The 20,858-nt window shown below is 48.8% G+C and overlaps 2 protein-coding genes across 8 annotated transcripts in view; one reads left to right on the forward strand and one right to left on the reverse strand.

Annotated features, from left to right (window-relative positions):
* LOC127044971 (ecto-ADP-ribosyltransferase 5-like) overlaps positions 1-20,858 on the forward strand; it is a 74,357-nt gene that overhangs the window by 24,027 nt on the left and 29,472 nt on the right. For 2 of the 6 annotated variants that reach the window (XM_050940785.1, XM_050940884.1), the window contains exons 2-4: positions 5,783-5,870; positions 7,605-8,319; positions 10,865-10,897. In XM_050940785.1, the coding sequence (XP_050796742.1) occupies positions 5,805-5,870; positions 7,605-8,319; positions 10,865-10,897 (814 nt within the window). In that variant the 5' untranslated portion in view covers positions 5,783-5,804. Of the gene's footprint in view, positions 1-5; positions 2,329-5,782; positions 5,871-6,915; positions 7,127-7,604; positions 8,320-10,864; positions 10,898-20,858 lie in introns of those variants that run through there. The other 4 variants (XM_050940593.1, XM_050940488.1, XM_050940341.1 and 1 more) reach the window with 4 other exon arrangements.
* The window catches only part of LOC127033113 (ecto-ADP-ribosyltransferase 5-like), a 95,726-nt gene that overhangs the window by 11,114 nt on the left and 63,754 nt on the right, over positions 1-20,858 (reverse strand). The window contains exon 1 of one of the 2 annotated variants that reach the window (XR_007769041.1): positions 3,590-3,949. The exons of the other annotated variant lie outside the window; for it this stretch is intronic. The gene's annotated coding sequence lies outside the window, so the exon portion shown is untranslated. Of the gene's footprint in view, positions 1-3,589; positions 3,950-20,858 lie in introns of those variants that run through there. 2 annotated transcript variants of the gene reach the window in all.

Below are 20,858 nucleotides of genomic sequence, written 5' to 3' on the forward strand. Positions count from 1 at the left end.
GCTGGGTTAATTGGCAATCAGTTAACAACTCCAGTTACAGTAGGACGTCAAAACTCTATGCAAGGGGACTGTTGGCCCCTTACTAAAACTCAGTGGGGGGTTTTGGTTGCTAGCTCCCAGTACTAAAAGAAAGGGGAGGGGTTGATGGGAAATCAGGACCATGAGACTGACAGTCCCCAGGAACAATGGGGAGAGGCCAATGCTCCAGGTCAGCCTGATTGACAGGGCGGGCAGGCTAATCAGAGAGTCAGCAGGCCAGGGGGGGTCCCGTCCTTTGGTGTGAGCTGGAATTGCCTGGGACAGATAGAGTGCGGCTGAGCTAAGGAGAGAGCAGGGACCCAAGCTGAGCTGGGGAGTGGAGCTGTGCCAGCCAGAGAGGCCAGAGAAGCAGTCCAGGGAGCAGGTCAGAGCTGGGAGCAGAGTGACAGAAGCAGCTTGCAGAGCAGACCTGCCCTGGGAGCAGAGCTGCAGCAACCAGAGCCAGAGGGGCCAGAGAAGCAGCCCAGGGAGCAGGTCAGAGCTGGGAGCAGAGTGACAGAAGCAGCTTGCAGAGCAGACCTGCCCTGGGAGCAGAGCTGCAGCAACCAGAGCCAGAGGGGCCAGAGAAGCAGCCCAGGGAGCAGGTCAGAGCTGGGAGCAGAGTGACAGAAGCAGCTTGCAGAGCAGACCTGTGCTGGGAGCAGAGCTGCAGCAACCAGAGCCAGAGGGGCCAGAGAAGCAGTCCAGGGAGCTGGAGGCAGAGCAGCAGCTGTGCTGAGGCAGCAGAGTGGAGCAGGAGCTGAGGCTTGGGGCTGGAATAGGAGCTTGGGCTGAAGCAGTCCGGGGCCAGGTGTGGTGAGCAGCTGGGGAGAGCGAGGGGGACCTTGGGCAGTGGGCCCAGTGCAGGGAGATGCCCCCAGCCAAGAGGCTTTGCAGGCCAGACTTGGAGGGGGATCGTAACCCCGACGGGGCAGGGGCTGATGCTGGGAAGCAGGGTCCTGCCACCTAGAGCTTGAAGGCGTGTGGCCACCGCCAGAGCAAGTGTCCAACCTGCAGCATCCCTGCAGCATAGCCAGGGCCCGGGACTTTTGAGGAACAGACTGAACTGCCCTGACATCCCAGAGACACTGATTGTGATGTCTCCGTGCCACAGAGCAGGGTGATGGGTTTTACTTTCACCTTTCTCATTTTTTCTTAATTTTTTTTCAATTGATTACTGTTTAATAAATTTTATTTGCTTTGAGCTACATGTAATGATCAGTGAGTCAGGGAAGTGTCCAGTGTGGAGAGAGCACCCCGGAGTGGGGACAACCTAGCCCCGGTCCTAAGTGACCATGCCAAGACCGGTGGTTGAGCCCCCCAGGAATCCTGGGCCCAGCCTTGTCAGGGTTATGAGGACTCTGCCCCACAGGAAGGGTGGAAGGGGCGTCCTCAAGGTCAGGGAGGCCTCTGGGTAAAGGGAGTGGGAGTGAAGACTCAGATCCTTTCTCTAGCCCACTTCACCAGGGCAATGTATAAGCCAGGAAAGTTCCCCACAATAGCAGAACCGTTCCTCCACTTAAATGTTGTTTTCCTTGGTTTTTAAGTAACCTGTTGCCCCTAAAATACCAGAGTGTTTGGAGTCTTTACTTGGCTTTAACATCTGGCTCAGGGAGATAAAGAATCCTTGAACAGGATTCACAGGATAAAGGGGATAGTTTTGTGGATACGTTTGGAAATAGGTGATATTGGGAATACTCAGGAGCCCTTGCCCTAGCTCAGGGGTCGGCAACCTTTCAGAAGTGCTGTGCCGAGTCTTCATTTATTCACTCTAATTTAAGGTTTCGTGTGCCAGTCATGCATTTTAATGTTTTTAGAAGGTCTTTTTCTCTAAGTCTATAATATATAACTAAACTATTGTTGTATGTAAAGTAAATAAGGTTTTTAAAATGTTTAAGAAGCTTCATTTAAGATTAAATTAAAATGCAGAGCCCACTGGACCAGTAGCCAGGACCCGGGCAGTGTGAGTGCCACTGAAAATCAGCTTGCGCGCTGCCTTTGGCACACATGCCATAGGTTGCCTACCTCTGGTCTAGCTCATAGTAACCTTTCGAGTCTGTGTAGGCCTGATCCAAAGCCCATTGAAATCAATGAGAGTCTTTCCACTGGCATCAGTGGGATTTAGCTCAACCCCTTATTGCTAAAACAATTCCATTAATTCTGAAAGTGAAAGGCAACAGGGAGGTTTCTTAGCTAAAGGCAGGCGGTTTCCTGTGGTATAAACATTTGCAGCTGTAGTATTTAGTCTGCAGCCATCTCTTGCTTGGGTCAGCAGCCTGCCAGGGAATCGCAGCCATTCGGGGAAGTCAGGTATAGTAACAGCTTTAAATTCTTACTCCTCAGTAACCTCATTGCAGACACTTGTGCTGCATTCATCTCTAGACAGCAGGTTGGACTGTGGTTTAGCCAGTGTTACAAATCTACTTTGGTCGCTGCAGGACCGGATTAACTTTTTATGGGCCCGGTGCCAAACATATTTGTGGGTGCCCATTGGGGAAATAGGGCATGTGATGGGAGGCGGTCAGCAGAGTGAGAGGCCGGTTGGGAGCAATGAGATGCAGCGCAGCAGGAGTGGCCCCACTCAGCCCAGCACAAGGGCACTGTTTACAAACCCCACACTGGTAGACGCACACTGGTCTGCCCAGCCCTGTGCTGCCAGCATGCCCCTTTCACACTGCCCCCAGGCCCAGTGCCCTGCCCTTATACCAGTGCCCCCTCACCCAGAGACTTCCCCCACAGATCCCTATGCCCAGACCCCCCTGCCTAGAGACCCCTCCTGCTGACATAACACAGCACCCTGCACACCATACCCCCTGCCCAGCTCCCCCATCCACAGATCTCCTACAGTCCAGCACCCCCTTCACAGTCCCACCATCACAGCTGTACAGTGCCCCATATTCCTGAGGGAATTCTGCAACAAATTCTGTGCATAATATTTTAGAATTCTGATTTTCTTTAAATAATAAATAAATGTGGAAGCTCCACCATGGCAGTGGGGAGCACAGGCCACTGAGATGGGAGAATACCCTGCAGCTTCCCCCGCCCCCCTGGGACGGAGACTTGCCAGTGAAACTGAACCTGACCCCGCCACAGAAACACCCTGGGGCTCTGTCCCTTTTGCTCCAGGCACACCAGATGTGGACAGGGAGGCTTAGCCCGGCAGCAGGATCCAAGTGCAGAGGGACTTAGTGTCGGGGTATCCAGATGGGAGTAAAAGGGTTCTGTGTGTGGGGTAAGAGGGTTCTGTGGGGGGAAGTCTGGGTGCAGGCAGCTCAGTGGGGGCTCTGGATGCACAGGGAGGTGCTAGGTGCAGGGGCAATGGGAGTCTGAAGGGGGGACCAAGTGAAAGTGGTTGGAGCTCAGCGGGGGGTGGGGAAGAGTCTAGGTGCAGGGGAGGTGGGGTTCTTGTACTTAAAGTACTGCACAGCATCTTTTCAGGGGGAATAAGGCAAACGCCACATTCATTGGTAATACATGCATCAATCAACACTGTATCATATGCATATGATCTATATTTCACTCCTGCACTCACATACACACGCACAAAAACACTCCGTCTTGTTGTTGTTACCAACTAGTTGCTCCCCTTAACTTCACTGGCCAGATGAGTTAGATAGGGGAGAGGTGGAGCCGGGCTTCTGCCTGTCTGGATCAATGCTCCGATGCTGACAAGACCCAGGGTCCTCTGCAAGACTCTTCACATTTATAGCAGCTTCCCTCTCATGCAAATCTATACCAGATTCAAAATCTGTGTCTGTTGGGCCTTTGTGCTCAGGGCCGGCTCTAACATTTTTGCCGCCCCAAGTGAAAACAAAGAGCGCCGCCCCCCCAAGAGTCGCGTCGCCCAAGTCCCCACCCCACGAGCGTTGCTTTGCGCCGCCCAAGTCCCCCGCCCTTCCCGAGCACCACACTGCGCCACCCAAGTCCCCGCCCCCCCCCAGCGCCGCCCGGCCGAACCAAAAAAAACCAAAACCAAACCCCGAGTGCCGCCCCGTCCCAAGATGCCGTCCCAAGCATGTGCTTGATAGGCTGGTATCTGGATCCAGCCCTGTTTATGCCGCTTCCTTCTGGGTGTTGTCTCAATACTATTCAAAGAGATTGTTTCCAAAAGAAGGTTCTGTTCAAAGAGGGCGTTTCCAAAAGAAGGTGCTTGAATCTAACCCCCCCATCCCTCCCCGAGGCCGTCAATATGTCTGCTCTTCTTTAGTGGGCCCACTTAACAAGTTTGATTGTCCTTGGGTCTGGCTTCCATCCCCTCCCCAACTAGCTGTCTGGAGGTGCTTGCCTTCCACACCTTGCTCATGCATACCTCATTCATTCAACAGGGCAACTGATTAAGGGGCAAGGGGAAGAGATCTTATTCTACTCCAAGCAAAAAGATATTTTTCTTCTACTTTAACTATCCTTAGGGGCTATAACATTATACCAGGGCTTAACACAAAGTTTTCTACATAGGGATCTGATACAAAGTTCCTATATCAAAGGACTTGATACAAAGTTGTATGAAAATAGCTTAATACAGGGTTATATGAAGAGGCATAATACAAAGTCATATGAAAGTTAGAGGTTATATATGGATAGGCTTAATACAAGGTTAAATAGCGAGGTATAATAGAAAATCATATGAAAGTTATGTGAAGATGCTTAATACAGAGATTTATCTACAGGGTTCATTTGGGTGGGGATCTAGGTGTAGGTGCTTGGGGCTCAGTGGGGAGGGTGTCTGGGGGCGCTAATTGGAGTGGTACAGATGCAGGGGAGGTGGGGCTTGTCAGGGTGAGGGTCTGATGGGCCTGCTTAACAGGGAAGCCCCAGCTGCTGCCAAGGGGATCCAAATGCTGGGCCCCCATTTCCCCTAACCCAGGGATCGGTAACTTTTGGCACGTGGCTCACCAGGGTAAGCCCCCTAGCAGGCCGGGCCAGTTTGTTTACTTGCCGCGTCCACAGATTAGGCTGATTGTGGCTTCCACTGGCTGTGGTTTGACACTCCAGGCCAATGGGGGCTGCGAGAAGCCGCGGCCAGCACATCCCTCGTCCTGCAGCCCCCCATTTGCCTGGAGCCACAATCAGCTGAATCTGCAGGTGCAGCAGGTAAACAAACTGGCCCAGCCCACCAGGGAGCTTACCCTGGCGGGCCGTGTGCCAAAGGTTGCCGATCCCTGCCCTAACCCCTTCTCTTCCCCATTCCATGCCCCTTCCCCACCACTCCATCTCCTCCCCATCCCACCCCCTTCCTTCCCTTGAGGCCTACGATCAGCCTGGTGGTTGATGTCTGAGTCGTGGATCACCCTGTCAGCCCTGGGGCAGAACTGAGCAGCGAGGCGCAGAGTGTATAAGGTAGTTAGTTGCTGAGCAAATACTTGACCAGGCACTTGGGTGAGGCACTGAACTGTTCAGTTATATCATTATTTTAGCCCCATTCTCTTGGGGGCTCACCCTGCCGGGTCTGTCGGGTTCTGTGTATTGTGCAGCAGCAGTTTCAAGTAAACACAGCAGCACTAGGTACAGTATTTCCACCCCCCAGAATCCTTTAGAAAGTGAAAGCAGGATTTCCCCACAACTACTCCCCACCCCTCCAGCTGAGAACTGTATTCCACATCTGTTATGGCTGGGCTGCACTCCGTGAGATAGCAATTCCTGCCTGGGAAGTCCCAGTTACTGAATGTGGAACAACGGATCACAGTGAAACAATGGGGAGGATGTTTGATTTGATGTGTTCTTTCCCCTCAAATCTCCCTGATGTTCCTGATGGATTCTCCTACAGCTGCACCGGGCATGTTGGAATAATGCTGAGGCCTCTGCTGATCCCCTGGACATACTTCTGTCTTCAAACCTGGCTGGGAATCCCTCAGGTAAACTCTTGAGCTTTGCCAGTGAAGCACTATGTGTTTTCTTGTGTTTCTGCTCAAGGCTATGCTGGCAGCCATACTGCCTTAGACCCATAGACGTGTAGGGCTGGAAGGGACCTCGAGAGGTCATCTGATACAGCCCCCCTGCTGAGACAAGACCAAGTGCACTGAGACCACCCCGGACAGGTGTTTGTCTCATCAGGGCCCCATGCCACATTTGGCAGTGGCTGGTAGGGGAACCCAGGCCCTCCCACTAAACTGGTTCCAGTCCAGGGACCCTCTGACCAGCAGCCAAGCTCTGCTCCATCAGACTCCTTGCTTCTGCCTCCCTGGATATCTTCCTACCCCCAAGCGGCAAAACAAAAAAAAAAAAACCCAAAAGCCGTGGCAGCGCGATCGTGGCATTCCACTCTTCCACAGCAATTTGGCGACAGGTCCTTTGCTCTGAGAGGGACTGAGGGACCCGTCGCCAAAGACCCAGACGTGCCGCCCCTATAGTGGCTGGAGGGCCGCCTCTTCGTATTGGCCGCCCCAAGCACCTGCTTCTTTAGCTGGTGCCTGGAGCTGGCCCTGCCTACCACAGTCTTTTTCCAGCCTGCACAGCCTCTCCCGGCTCACCCTTCTTTCAGGGCTGGGCTCACAGGGCTCCCCCATGGAATCCCCCAATAGGATCCAAAACCAAAAGAACAAAATTAAACCAATTTCTGCCTGGCTCAGGCTTCCTCCTCACCCTGCAGAAGCCTCCCTGTTCCTCTCAGGTCTCTCTGCTCTCTACTGCCAGGAGAGGGACTGCCGAGGTCTTCCACCTCTCCCTGCAGCCCCTCAAACTCCAGTCCAAATGCCCCCTAGACTTTACCAGCACTGCCCCCGGCTTCCTCCTGGCCTGAGGCAACTCACCTCTGGTCACAGGCTTCACTGCCCCCAGCCTCCCAGGCCTCCTCCTGGCTCTGGGCCCTCCAGTGCTGGCTGCAGGCCTCTCTCTGCCTTTAGCCCAAGAGGGGACATCTCCAGCTGGGTTTGATCACCAGTTGTGCCTAACACCGTCCAGGTGCCACCCCACAGCCTAAAGGGGCTCAGACTCCTGTCAACCCCCGGTTAACCAGTGTGGGGTTTGTACAACCCATCACAACGGTGTTGCTGTCCTCCATGTGCGTTTGGGGGTTGTATCCTGGATGAACCTTCCTATGGGCACCACCAACCCTGGAGCATGCAGTGCATGGCTGGCATACAGAGATGGCAACCCGCTGACTCCCACTGAGGTAAACAGGGGTGGTTTCTAGATATTCCCCGTGGGATTGGAATTTTAGTCCCTCCTAGCCCCCTCCCATGCCTCTTGTTCCCCAGGCTTTGTCTTCCCTATTAATGTATCCTGTCCTGCCTTTCTTCCTAAGCTCCCCCTTCCCACCTGCACACAATATATCTGTTACACTAACAAAGTCCCCAGTAAACTAAACATGCATCTGCAATGATTACAGGGCTCGCTGGTCCTCGGGTATGTCCTCCCTCCCCCCCCCCGAACATAACATTTGCCATGCAGCACACTGAGGATTCAGCCTATATGTTCCGCTCCCTTTCCTCTGTCTTGTCTATTTAGAGATAAGCCCCTAAGGGCAGAGGCCATCTCTTAGTGTGTTTGTACAGGGCTGAACACAATGGGGCCCTGATCCTGGGTGTGACCTCTGGGTGCTATTGTAACATAAATGCTAACGTGACCGACTGTATCCTTTATTGTCCCAGGCAAAATGTCAGGAGGAGCTGAGCATGATGTCTGATGCTTTTGATGACCAGTATATAGGATGTGCTGAAGAAATGGATGGAATTGCACCTGAACTGCTAGAGAAAGAAAAGTCCAAGTCCTCACTGTTTAGAACAGTGTGGGAAAATGCAGAAAAAGAATGGGAATGTGTAAAAAAAGAAATTTCTCTCCCCAAAGGCTTTAAAGATGAGTATGGAAGAGCCATAGTAGCCTATACTGACAATGACTTTCACAGTGAGTTGAATGCGGCAGTGAGAGGGGCTGGGACATCTCGAGCTCATTACATGGCCAGTTTCCAGTTCAAAGCCTTTCATTATTACTTGACAAGAGCTTCACAGCTCTTACGAGGGAGGTGTGATGTGATGTACAATATGACAGTGTACCGGGGGGTTTCTGCCGGTTTTCAGCACACGAGATCAGGTGACATCAGGTTTGGACACTTTGCCTCTTCGTCTATTAAAGAAGAAGTGGCTGAGAGATATAGCACTAAAAACCTAAGCGCCACGCCCACACTCTTCACCATCCAAACGTGCTTCGGTGTGAAGATCTGGAACTTCTCATACAGTCCTCCCGATGAAGAAGTGTTAATCCCAGTCCATGAGATATTCAACATGCCCCAAGGACAAAGGAGTAACTGCTTTGTCCTCCGGAGCACAAACCGGACCTGCAGCCATTTTAACTGCGCGTACCTGGGCGGTGAGTACTGGGCTGAACACGAGAAATATTTGTGTGGGGTTATTTGCTGTGGTGAATTTGAAAACCCCACTTCAGGGAGAGCCGATGAGAGGGACGCTGACATGGGGACTTGCCACCAGGATTGGGGGAGACAGACTGCCACGACTCTTGCTGCTAGAGAGGCCTCGGGCTGGGGTGGGTGGACACTGAGTCCCAAGCACTCACTGAGGAAAGAGAAGGTGCCTAGACATCATGGTGATGGGAACACTAGGAAGACAGGTGAAGGTCCCAAATCACTGTGAGTCTTCAACACACACATGCTCCGTACAGAGTCCATAGGAGCCCTGGCTGAGCAGCTGTGGCTCCTCAGACACGGCACAGCAAATGCATAGGCTGTGGAAAAGGGAGCAGTGGGGTGGCCTAGTGTGCAGATGACACATTATTTGGGGCAGTCATGGCTAGGGACGATGGTGAAGAACTTCAGCAAGAAGGAGGGAGGAATAGCTCAGTGGTTTGAGCACTGGCCTGCTAAACCCAGGGTTATGAATTCAGCCCTTGAGGTGGCCACTTAGAGATATGGGGCAAAATCAGTATGTGGTCCTGCCAGTAAAGGCAGGGGGCTGGACTTGATGACCTTTTGGGGTCCCTTCCAGTTCTACGAGATCGGTATATCTCCATATATTATATTATTATCTAACCAAGTTGGGTGAATGGACAACGCAACATCAGGTGAAAATCGCTGACACACATTCAAGATAACGTACATTGTGAGAGATAATTTCACTGGATTGTTAATGAGCTGTATCAAATCAGAAAGAGACCTGGCCATCATTGTGGCGACTTCAGTGCAAATCTCAATGCAAACCCCTGTTCAACGTGCTGCAAAGTCTATAAAGCAAACAAAACATTACCATGCACCTGGAATGATGGGCTGGAAAATAATGTGAAGATATTAATAACTAGTCATGTTTTTTTTTAAGTAAAAGTCATGGATAAGTCACAGGCAAGAAACAAAATTTCAAGATTTAAAATTGGCGGATTAATGATTTTGCCACCCTAGGCCCTGAAATAATTGCCACTCCCAGCCCCATACGAACTTGTTTTAGTTTTTTTACAAATTCATTTGAACTAAAATGAATCTAAATATCATTAGAATAATTGAACATTTACAAGTTGTTATTATAAATAAAATGACAAGTACAGCGGACCCTCGCTAGAACACACATCTGTATAGTGCAATTTTGCTTACAGCGCGGGACTGCGCATGGATCCAAAACTGAGAACCACTTAATTTCTTCCTTCAGGTCATATTATTAATGTTTAGGATTCTTGCGAGTATGTTTACTAAATGGCATCGCACCGTCATTGGTGGTTTCAATACGCGCTATGATTGGTAGAATCACGGTGTCACTGATGCAGCGATTACAAAAATGCTGCTATTATAAATTTGCGACCCTAGGTGATAATACGCTGCTGGACCTGTCCATGACTAGTACCATATACCCCAGACTAAATGTTGGGTGTTCTCAGGGGCTCTGTGGCACCTGCTGGGGGAAGGGCCTCTGGGCCTCCCACTGGTGCTGGGGGAGCGGGGAAGAGAGGAGGGGGCAGCCCAGAACAGTCACTGCTGCTGCTGGCGGGGGGTGGCCCCGCTGCCCCAGGACCAGTGCCGTGGGGGAAGGGCAGTGTGGCTGGCACCGGAGCCTTCCGAACTGCTCAGGTGGCCCTGGGGTCAGTCGCACCTACCAGGTGCAGAAGTCACAGGATCCGTGACTTCCATGACCTCCGGGACAGACTCGCAGCCTTAATTAGAACATGAATCAAGGGTCACTCTTCCCTGGGATACTAGGTTTGGGTCTGATCACCGAGCTCTAAAAGATTTATTGGGGCAGGTGGGGGTGGAGAAAGAGTTCAGAGACAAGGGGTGAAAATGACCAGAGGTCTGGAGAGGTTTCTATGGGAGAGATTGGGATGATTGAGCTAAGAGAAAAGCCATAAAAGGAAACACGATGGAGATATACAAAACAATAACTGAGATGGGGAAATGGCAGCGTATAATTTACCACTTTCTCAAAACAAGAATAAACCAAAGGCAATGTATTTCAACTAGTAAAAGGGTATGTGCCCTGTTGTACAAAATGCAGGGTTAACTTGTGGAACTCATTGCACAACATTTCCATGACTCCAAGAGCTCAGTAGACTTAAAAAAAATAAAAATTAAAAAAAAAAGAATTAGCCATTGATATAGACAGTTAGAATCTCCACAGTTATGTTACATAGGATAAACTAATTGTTTTTAAAAGGGCAATAAATCTTTAGACCTGGGGACAAAAGACAGTCACTAACTGCCAGGACAGGGGGAAGTAATTTCCTCTATGTGTATGTTATTCCCCACTGGGGTTTCTTGCACCTTTCTGATACAGATGGGTCTGACCTCAATCAGGGACAGGATACCAGGCTAGATCCAGTCTGATGGTTCCTATGTTTCTTTGGAAATAGTAGAATGGAGTTGAAAGTTCTGACTGGACAGATCTCATTTCCTTAACTCTCTCTGTTTGTACTGTAGGAGAGAAGACCCAAACATGTGTTTACCACTCTGGTAAGAAAGAAAATTTTTGTTTTCATTGTTTTGAAAATGTCTTGCCCTCTGTATTGAAGTGCAGGGCAGAGAGCAACCCCACCAGGCAAACATGTCACATGAAACCAGTTGAGAAATAAGTGGGGTTAACTGCACGTTCTGTCTATTTATAGACTCATAGACTCTAGGACTGGAAGGGACCTCGAGAGGTCATCGAGTCCAGTCCCCTGCCCTCATGGTAGGACCAAATACTGTCTAGACCATCCCTAATAGACATTTATCTAACCTACTCTTAAATATCTCCAGAGATGGAGATTCCACAACTTCCCTAGGCAATCTATTCCACTGTTTAACTACCCTGACAGTTAGGAACTTTTTCCTAATGTCCAACCTAAATCTCCCTTGCTGCAGTTTAAGCCCATTGCTTCTTGTTCTATCATTGGAGGCTAAGGTGAACAAGTTTTCTCCCTCCTCCTGATGACACCCTTTTAGATACCTGAAAACTGCTATCATGTCCCCTCTCAGTCTTCTCTTTTCCAAACTAAACAAACCCAATTCCTTCAGCCTTCCTTCATAGGTCATGTTCTCAAGACCTTTAATCATTCTTGTTGCTCTTCTCTGGACCCTCTCCAATTTCTCCACATCTTTCTTGAAATGCGGTGCCCAGAACTGGACACAATACTCCAGTTGAGGCCTAACCAGCGCAAGTAAAGCGGAAGAATGACTTCTCGTGTCTTGTTTACAACACACCTGTTAATGCATCCCAGAATCACGTTTGCTTTTTTTGCAACAGTATCACACTGTTGACTCATATTAAGCTTGTGGTCTACTATGACCCCTAGATCTCTTTCTGCCATACTCCTTCCTAAACAGTCTCTTCCCATTCTGTATGTGTGAAACAGATTGTTCCTTCCTAAGTGGAGCACTTTGCATTTATCTTTATTGAACTTCCTCCTGTTTACCTCAGATCATTTCTCCAATTTGTCCAGATCATTTTGAATTTTAACCCTGTCCTCCAAAGCAGTTGCAATCCCTCCCAGTTTGGTATCGTCCGCAAACTTAATAAGCATACTGTCTATGCCAACATCTAAATTGTTGATGAAGATATTGAACAGAGCCGGTCCCAAAACAGACCTCTGCAGAACCCCACTTGTTATACCTTTCCAGCAGGATTGGGAGACATTAATAACTACTCTCTGAGTATGGTTATCCAGCCAGTTATGCACCCACCTTATAGTAGCCCCATCTAAATTGTACTTTCCTAGTTTATCTATAAGAATATCATGTGAGACCGTATCAAATGCCTTACTAAAGTCCAGGTATATCACATCCACCGCTTCTCCCTTATCCACGAGGCTCGTTATCCTATCAAAGAATGTTATCAGATTAGTTTGACACGATTTGTTCTTTACAAATCCATGCTGGCTATTCCCTATCACCTTACCACCTTCCAAGTGTTTGCAGATGATTTCTTTAATTACCTGCTCCATTATCTTCCCTGGTACAGAAGTTAAACTAACTGGTCTGTAGTTTCCTGGGTTGTTTTTATTTCCCTTTTTGTAGATGGGCACTATATTTGCCCCCTTCCAGTCTTCTGGAATCTCCCCCGTCTCCCATGATTTCCCAAAGATAATAGCTAGAGGCTCAGATACCTCCTCTATTAACTCCTTGAGTATTCTAGGATGCATTTCATCAGGCCCTGGTGACTTGCAGGCATCTAACTTTTCTAAGTGATTTTTTACTTGCTCTTTTCTTATTTTCTCTTCTAAACCTACCCTCTTCCCGTAAGCATTCACTATATTAGACATTCCTTCAGACTTCTCAGTGAAGACAGAAACAAAGAAGTCATTAAGCATCTCTGCCATTTCCAAGTCTCCCATTACTGTTTCCCCCTCCTCACTGAGCAGTGGGCCTATCCTGTCCTTGGTCTTCCTCTTGCTTCTAATGTATTGATAAAAAGTCTTCTTGTTTCCCTTTATTCCCATAGCTAGTTTGAGTTCATTTTGTGCCTTTGCCTTTCTAATCTTGCCTCTGCATTCCTGTGTTATTTGCCTATATTCATCCTTCGTGATCTGACCTAGTTTCCATTTTTTATATGACGCCTTTTTATTTTGTAGGTCACGCAAGATCTCATGGTTTATCCAGGTTCTTGTAGGGAGCTCATGACTGGTATCTGAGCACCTTCCCGTCTGACTCAATTCCAGGCAGAGTTGATTTCAGAAAAGAAAATTAAAGGAGAATAACCCCTGAGAGCACTAAAGGTTCATCTTCAGTGTTCTGAACTATAAGCTGAAACACGTCCCCTAACCCAGCACCACAAGTGTGTCTCCATCCCCCTCCTCTCATAACTAGACCCATTCTAGCCCCAGTGGAACTACATCCTCCCAAAGGACTAAACATAAACAGGACTATTTTACCAGAGCAAGTCAGAAAAATCTCAACAAAATATTTTCTTGTTGGAATTTGACAAATCATCAAACTCTAAACCTTTTGCAGAGGTGGTTTGATTTTGACACTGTTCTGTCAGAACGCTCCCTGGGTTCTGGCCAGCTCACCAACCTGACTCCTTGGCAGCTTGGCTGGTGGGTTGCATGGGAGTCATAGACCCAGGACTTCCAGTTAGGGCCGGCTCCAGGCACCAGCATTCCAAGCTGGTGCTTGGGGCGGCAATCTGCAAGGGGTGGCAGTCCCTGTTGTTTTGCCCCCAAGCAGCGCGCCGAATTGCCGCTGTGGACAGTGGGGGCATCCGTGTGCCGTTAGGGTGGTAGGCGCGTTTCCGCGGTGGCGGCAATTCGGTGGCAGCTTCTATGTTAAGCTGTCCGTGGCTGCTTCAGCTAAACATAGAAGCTGCCGCCGAATTGCTGCCACCGCAGAAATGTGCCTGCCGCCCTAAGGGCACACAGACTGCCCCTTCTCTGCCCAGCTCTACATTTCCCCCTAAAGCCAGTAAAAACAAACCAACAAACAAACAGAAATGGTGTTACTAGTGTCTGTGGCCAATGTTTCAGACTCATGTCCTTTATTATTCATAACTGGAATACATTTATGCAGGAGACAACAAGCTCCAAATCTGAGCCTCTGGGACTGTCGTGGGGGAAACGTGCTCACCAGTGATTGATACTGAAGGAACAAGCAGGCTGAGGAGGGAGGAAGCAGATGAAATATCTCAGCAGTGAGGTGAATGTCACAGGCTGGAGTGTCCTGCTGTGGGGAAATGGATTAATGTCTCTCTGCAATAAGCAGGTTCCAGTAGCTGCTGGGAAGGACACCTGTGTCCAGCTTTAAGGATCTCTGTCAGTGTGAAATAATTTCCTATCAATTGTCTGATCTGCTTTTTCCTATTAACAGTTACCAGAGGCAGCCTGGCCTTCCCCAGTGAGCTGAGCCCTAACTGTTTAGAGGATCTGTCATCCTGGTCCACGTTGCTGCTCTGAAGCTGTTTGCTGGTTTCTCAGTTGTCTTATTTGTGTTACTCACTTTTTCTCTCTAACACATGTAATGGTGATGGGACTTTCCAGATCCAAAGCCATCCTGCTATTCTGCCAGCATTCCAAAGGGAACCAGGAACATGGAGGGAGTGTCGCGGGTACCTGTTTGGGCAAACTTTGATTATACGTTATCAATGAGTAGATCAAAATGGAAGCTCATAGTTCTATTCCAGGTGGGATTTGTCTTACAGTGCCAGAGCTAAAAATTGGTGCCTGATATATAAATGCTTTTATTCCTGTCATACTAACGCTATTGTACCTATTTTTGATGACTTCAGTAAAAGACTTCTAAGAAATGAACTAAGTCAAACTATTTTAATTAAAACAGTAGATAGGTTTAATCTGTATATCTGCCAGGTGAATTTGTAACAGGACAGTTTGTGGAGTCCCATGTCTAGATGTCTCAGTCACTTCCATATGAAATTTGCTCAGAAGACGATATTTTTAACTCATGAAATCAAAAGTCCAATTCTGGTATAGTTTACCCACTTGCCTGGCCACTGACTGTCCTGGGACTGCATGGGGTCTAATCAGTCTAATCAGTAACAGCCTGACCACTACCATGGCAGCTGATGTATTCCAGCAAGGGGCAGGGCGTGTGAATGGATATTCTGAATAGCCAGACTGAGCCATCAGGAGGACACTGGAACTGAACACAATTGTGATGGGATTCCCCAGAGTGCAGCCTGGAACTGTGGGATCACTGTGCCCCCTTAACTCTCTCCAGCCTGGGCTGTCTCTCCCAGTGCCTTGCTAGTGACCAGCAGCAAACCCCTCCAGGTGCTGTGATCACTGAGAACAACAGCCTGTAGAGCCCCACACCCAGCTAGATTGCATGAATGCTCCCAGAGCCACTCATGAATCGCACAGGGAAAGGCACCAGAGCCAAATCCCCCCAGCTCCCAGCACTGTACGTCAGGAATATCCCATCTTGCACTGCTCAAGACAAGCAGTGCGGATTTATTAATTGGTTCACCACTTCATCAATGGAAAGTGGACATACACCAGCCTTTGCAAACCTGAGCACATTTGCCACACACTTCAGGCAAACTCACTGGTAAAGATAAACAGTTAAACAAATGTATTGATGACAAAAGTTAAATTTCAAGTGGCTATAAGCATTAGGCAAAAAGTCAGTTAGTTACCAAAAGAAAATAGTGCACACTGTCTAAACTCTCAACCATTAGACTGGGCAACGGCTAGACTAAACAGTTTTTCTCACCCCATTGGATATTGCTGTCCTTAATATCACAGGCACTGACTTTCAAAAGTGCCGACTTTCAAAAGACCTCCGGCTCTGCCCCAGGCCCCGCCCCCACTCCACCTCTTCTCCCAAGACCTCACTCCCACCCTACCTCTGCCTACCCTCACCCCACAAGCCCCCTTCCTGCCCAGTTCCCCCCTCCCCTGAGCACGCCACATCTTTGCTCCTTCCCCCTCAGAGCCTCCCCAATGCCACCAAACAGCTGATTGCAGGAAGCACAGGGAGGGAAGGGGAGGCACTGATCAGTGGGGCCCGACAGCGGGAGCTGATGGGAGGCTGCCGGCAGGTGCTCAGCACCCACCAATTTTTCCCTATGGGTGCTCTAGCGCTGGAGCACCCAAGGAGTCAGCGCCTATGCTTAATATACAAGTTTGTCCCTTAAACCTGGGCCCGTCTTCTCTGTTGGAGTCTTCAGTTTTCTTCTGAGTGTCTTGGTTGCTTGCAGCGTAGGTGGGGGCAGGAGAAAGGGGAAGCATGGGCCTGCTCTGTTCTGTTTATACCCTCATTCCCATGTGCTTGGGGAACACACAAGTCCAGGCATGTCTGGGGGCACTGCTGAGTCTCTCCAAGCAAGGTTGAGCAATTCCCCTGGTGTGGCCTCGTGTAGGTGAGTCTTTGCACTGTAGCTTCCTTGCTGGACAATGGCTGTTGATGGGTTGTCTGATACCCTGCTCAGGCACTGATTATTTTCCTTGCTGTTGCCTCTGGGGTGGTGATATCTGGCTGATTCCCCAACTTACAGCATGTTTTAGTGACCACCATACTACACAATTCTCATACCATCATATGCATTAACGATACACATCTATGGATAGAGAAATGACCTTCACCAGATCACAACCTTGTCCGTGATACATGTGGGACAGGCCTTGTAAGGCAAGATCACGATTATATAAAATGAGGAATATGGGGGTTACAGGACGCTCCCCCAAGGTATAGAATGTCACAACTGTATCAGTAATTGTCTCGCCAATTCAACTTCCTGCTCCTATTATCTATTCTAGTCCCTCGGCTTGTAAGTGTGAGCTACACAGTTTGCTCTGTGTTGTTTTATATGTATTAAAATGCATTATTTAAATTAGCCCTCTTATCAAGTACCTAGATCACTCTGACCTGTATAACTGACCTGTCCCTATCTATCATTATTTACCACTCCACCAATTATTGTATCATCTGCAAATTTTACGAGCAATGATTTTATATTGTCTTCCAACTCATTGATAAAGATATTGAATACTACTTTGCTCTACAGGACCTCACTTCAAACACTCCCATTGGATGATGAGTCCCCATTTACAATTACTTTTTGTGATATATCAGCTAACGAGATGCTGTTAAATAAGGACATTATGTCTAGTGCTGATTTTTTATCAGTATGTTGGACAAGACTAGGTCACTTGCCTTAGAGACATAAATACATAGATTCTAGGACTGGAAGAGACCTCGAGAGGTCATCGAGTCCAGTCCGCTGCCCTCATGGCAGGACCAAATACTGTCTAGACCAGCCCTGATAGACATTTATCTAACCTACTCTTAAATATCTCCAGAGATGGAGATTCCACAACCTCCCTAGGCAATGTATTCCCATGTTTAACCACCCTGACAGTTAGGAATTTTTTCCTAATGTCCAACCTAAATCTCCCTTGCTTCAGTTTAAGCCCATTGCTTCTTGTTCTATCATTGGAGGCTAAGGTGAACAAGTTTTCTCCCTTCTCCTGATGACACCCTTTTAGATACCTGAAAACTGCTATCATGTCCCCTCTCAGGCTTCTCTTTTCCAAACTAAATAAACCCAATTCTTTCAGCCTTCCTTCATAGGTCATGTTCTCAAGACCTTTAATCATTCTTGTTGCTCTTCTCTGGACCCTCTCCAATTTCTCCACATCTTTCTTGAAATGCGGTGCCCAGAACTGAACACAATACTCCAGTTGAGGCCTAACCAGCGCAAGGGTAGAGCGGAAGAATGACTTCTCGTGTCTTGCTCATAACACACCTGTTAATGAGTCACATGTGCTGTTTTTGCAACAGCATCACATTGTTGGCTCATATTTAGCTTGTGGTCCACTATAATCCCTAGATCCCTTTCTGCCATACTCCTTCCTAGACAGTTTCTTCCCATTCTGTATGTGTGAAACTGATTGTTCCTTCCTAAGTGGAGCTCTTTGCATTTGTCTTTGTTAAATTTCATCCTGTTTACCTCAGACCATTTCTTCAATTTGTCCAGATCATTTTGAATTATGAGACTGTCCTCCAAAGCAGTTGCAATCCCTCCCAGTTTGGTATCGTCTGCAAACTTAATAAGCATACTTTCTATGCCAACATCTAAGTCGTTGATGAAGATATTGAACAGATCCAGTCCCAAAACAGACCCCTGTGGAACCCCACTTGTTATACCTTTCCAGCAGGATTGGGAGCCATTAATAACTACTCTCTGAGTACGGTTATCCAGCCTGTTATGCACCCACCTTATAGTAGCCCCATCTAAATTGTATTCGCCTAGTTTATCAATAAGAATATCATGTGAGACTGTATCAAATGCCTTACTAAAGTCTAGGTATACCACATCCACCGCTTCTCCCTTATCCACAAGACTAGTTATCCTATCAAAGAAAGCTATCAGATTGGTTTGACACGATTTGTTCTTTACAAATCCATGCTGGCTATTCCCTATCACCTTACCACCTTCCAAGTGTTTGCAGATGATTTCCTTAATTACTTGCTCCATTATCTTTCCTGGCACAGAAGTTAACATTTTTAGTATATAAGGCAACACCTCCTCCCTTTTTCCCCTGTCTATCCTCCCTGAGCAAGCTGTACCCATCCACACCAACATTCCAGTTGTGTGTATTATCCCACCAAGTTTTGGTGATGCCAACAATGTCATAGTTGTATTTATTTATTAGCACTTCCAGTTCTTCCTGCTTATTACCCATACTTCTCGCATTTGTATATAGGCATTTGAGATACTGGTTTGATCTTGCCTCCCAGTTTTGCCTTGACCCTCCTTTCTCTCTGCCATTGTAGCCCAGGCTCCCTCCTATTTCCGACCCATCTCCCAGGCCTCCATGTTCCACACTTACCTGTGGGCTTTGCACACTGGTCCCCGTCGAACCTAGTTTAACATCTAACACTATTATGCCAAACCAGTTATCATGAGCAGCAAAATTTATAATCTCACCCAAGAATGAAATCAGGTTTCTTTACCAAGACCTATTTTCTATAAAACCAGGTTGAATGGCAAGAATACCCAGCCTTTAATTCTTTATCAACAGACCTCCTCTCAGCTTTTCTGTTATTTGCCTGGGACTGATAGACTAACCAGCCTATAGTTACCCAGGACGTACCACGTGCCCTTTTAGAATATTAGCACAACAGCCAATATTCTGGAATTTCCCTGATATTCCAAGATTTATTAAAATCTAACATGAGTGGGCCAGAGATCTCCTCAGCTAACGCTTTTGGGACTCTTGGATACAAGTTATCCAGGCCTGCTGATTTAAAAATGTGTATCCCCAGCAGATGATGTTTAGTAGGAGTGATGGAGTAGGGAGTACACCTCTATACACCGATATAATGAGGTCAGATATAAAGCAAATTCAGATATAACACAATAAAGCAGCGCTCCGGGGGATGAGGCTGATTTACCTCTTTATATCTGAATTTGTGTTACTGCAAGTGGTTCCTCTGCACCCACCCCCTGTTACTTGCTATGGTTCTCCCTGGGGCCCCCTCACCCAGCTCAGCTCTGCTCCTCTGCCTCCTTCCACGAGCGCTCCGCAGCTCCGCTTCTCCCCCATCCCTCCCAGGCTTGCTGCGCAAAACAGCTGTTTTGCACGGCAAGCCTGGGAGGGAGAAGACATGGCACTGAGCGGCGTGCTTGTGGGAGGAGGAGGAGGTGGAGCGGAGCTGAGCTGGGTCGAGGAGTGGTTTCTCTGCACCACCCCTCCCTTACTTGCTGCAGCCTCCCCGGCCCCAGCTCACCTCTGCTTCTGCCTCCTCCCATGAGCGCACTGCTCAGCTCTGCTTCTCTTCACTCCCAGGCTTGTCAGGCCAAATAGCTGATTGGCATGGCAACTCTGGGGGCGGGGGTGAAGAAGCTGGGGTGGGGAGTGGTAAAAGCGATTCCTCTTCCTACCCTGATGTAATGCAGTCTCACCTATAACACTGTGATGTTGCATGGGAGTTTTACTAGTTTACTGTCTGCACTAATACTAGATGGTGATGGGAAATATGGGGGTGACTTCACTGTGGGATGATACTGGACAGCCAGCACATAAAGGATGGCTGCTGCCCTTTGTAACCTGAGCCCAGGAGGGGGTTGGGGCCAGGTGACACATTATGCCCGGGAAACTGGACAAAGGCTGGAGGAGGAGCTGAGAGGTTGGCTGGGTGAGATGGCTAAAGTTTCGGTTTGGAACTGGCTGGGGAGACGGGGAGGCCCAAAAGCTGGGTCTTGGCTCCCCACCCCCCAAGATGGACCTGACGGAGAAGTCCTGTTTTCTGTCCCTACAAGCTCTGTTTTAAACTGTGTTCCTGTTGTCTAATAAACTTTGTTTTACTGGCTGGCTGAGAGTCACGGTGAATCACAGAAAGTGGGGAAGTGCAGGGCCCTGACTCCCGCACACTCTGTGACAACTGGTGGCAGTGGTGGGATGTACTGACCCCGTGGAGGGTGCTTTCTGCAGTAAGTGACTAGGGAGCAGTAAAACAAAGGGGGAGTAATGTGAATCAGGTGTGCTGAGGGCTCAGAGAGGGGCGGTTTCAGGAGGCAGAGGAGCTGTGCTTAACCCCTGGGAGGGTGTGACCAGCAAGACGGACTGTTGCAGTAACGGGGTTCCCCTGGGGACCACGGTGAGCGAATTCAGGGGTGGAGGAGTCTGCAGCTTGACCCTGGGAGAGAGAAGGACTGTTGCAGGAACGGGGTCCCCCTAGTGAGCAGTTCCAGGGGTGGAGGAGTCTGCGGCTCGACCTTGGGGGAGAGGTCGTGACCTGGAGAAGGGCTGGCACAGTAAGGGTTCTTCCTGGAAACCCTGGGGAGCTGAGAGCACAAAGGCCTGCACAGGGCCGACTTTAGGAAGTGCGGGGCCCAATTCGAAGAGTTTCGATGGGGCCCCGGCAGGGATGACTTAAAAAAAAACACACGTAAAAAAAACACGTGGGGCTTGTACTCACCAGGCAGTGCTCCGAGTCTTCAGTGGCACTTCGGCAGCGGGTCCGTCACTCGCTCCAG

Source organism: Gopherus flavomarginatus, chromosome 1 (assembly GCF_025201925.1).
Source record: "Gopherus flavomarginatus isolate rGopFla2 chromosome 1, rGopFla2.mat.asm, whole genome shotgun sequence".
In the NCBI taxonomy this organism is placed as follows: Eukaryota; Metazoa; Chordata; order Testudines; family Testudinidae; genus Gopherus; species Gopherus flavomarginatus.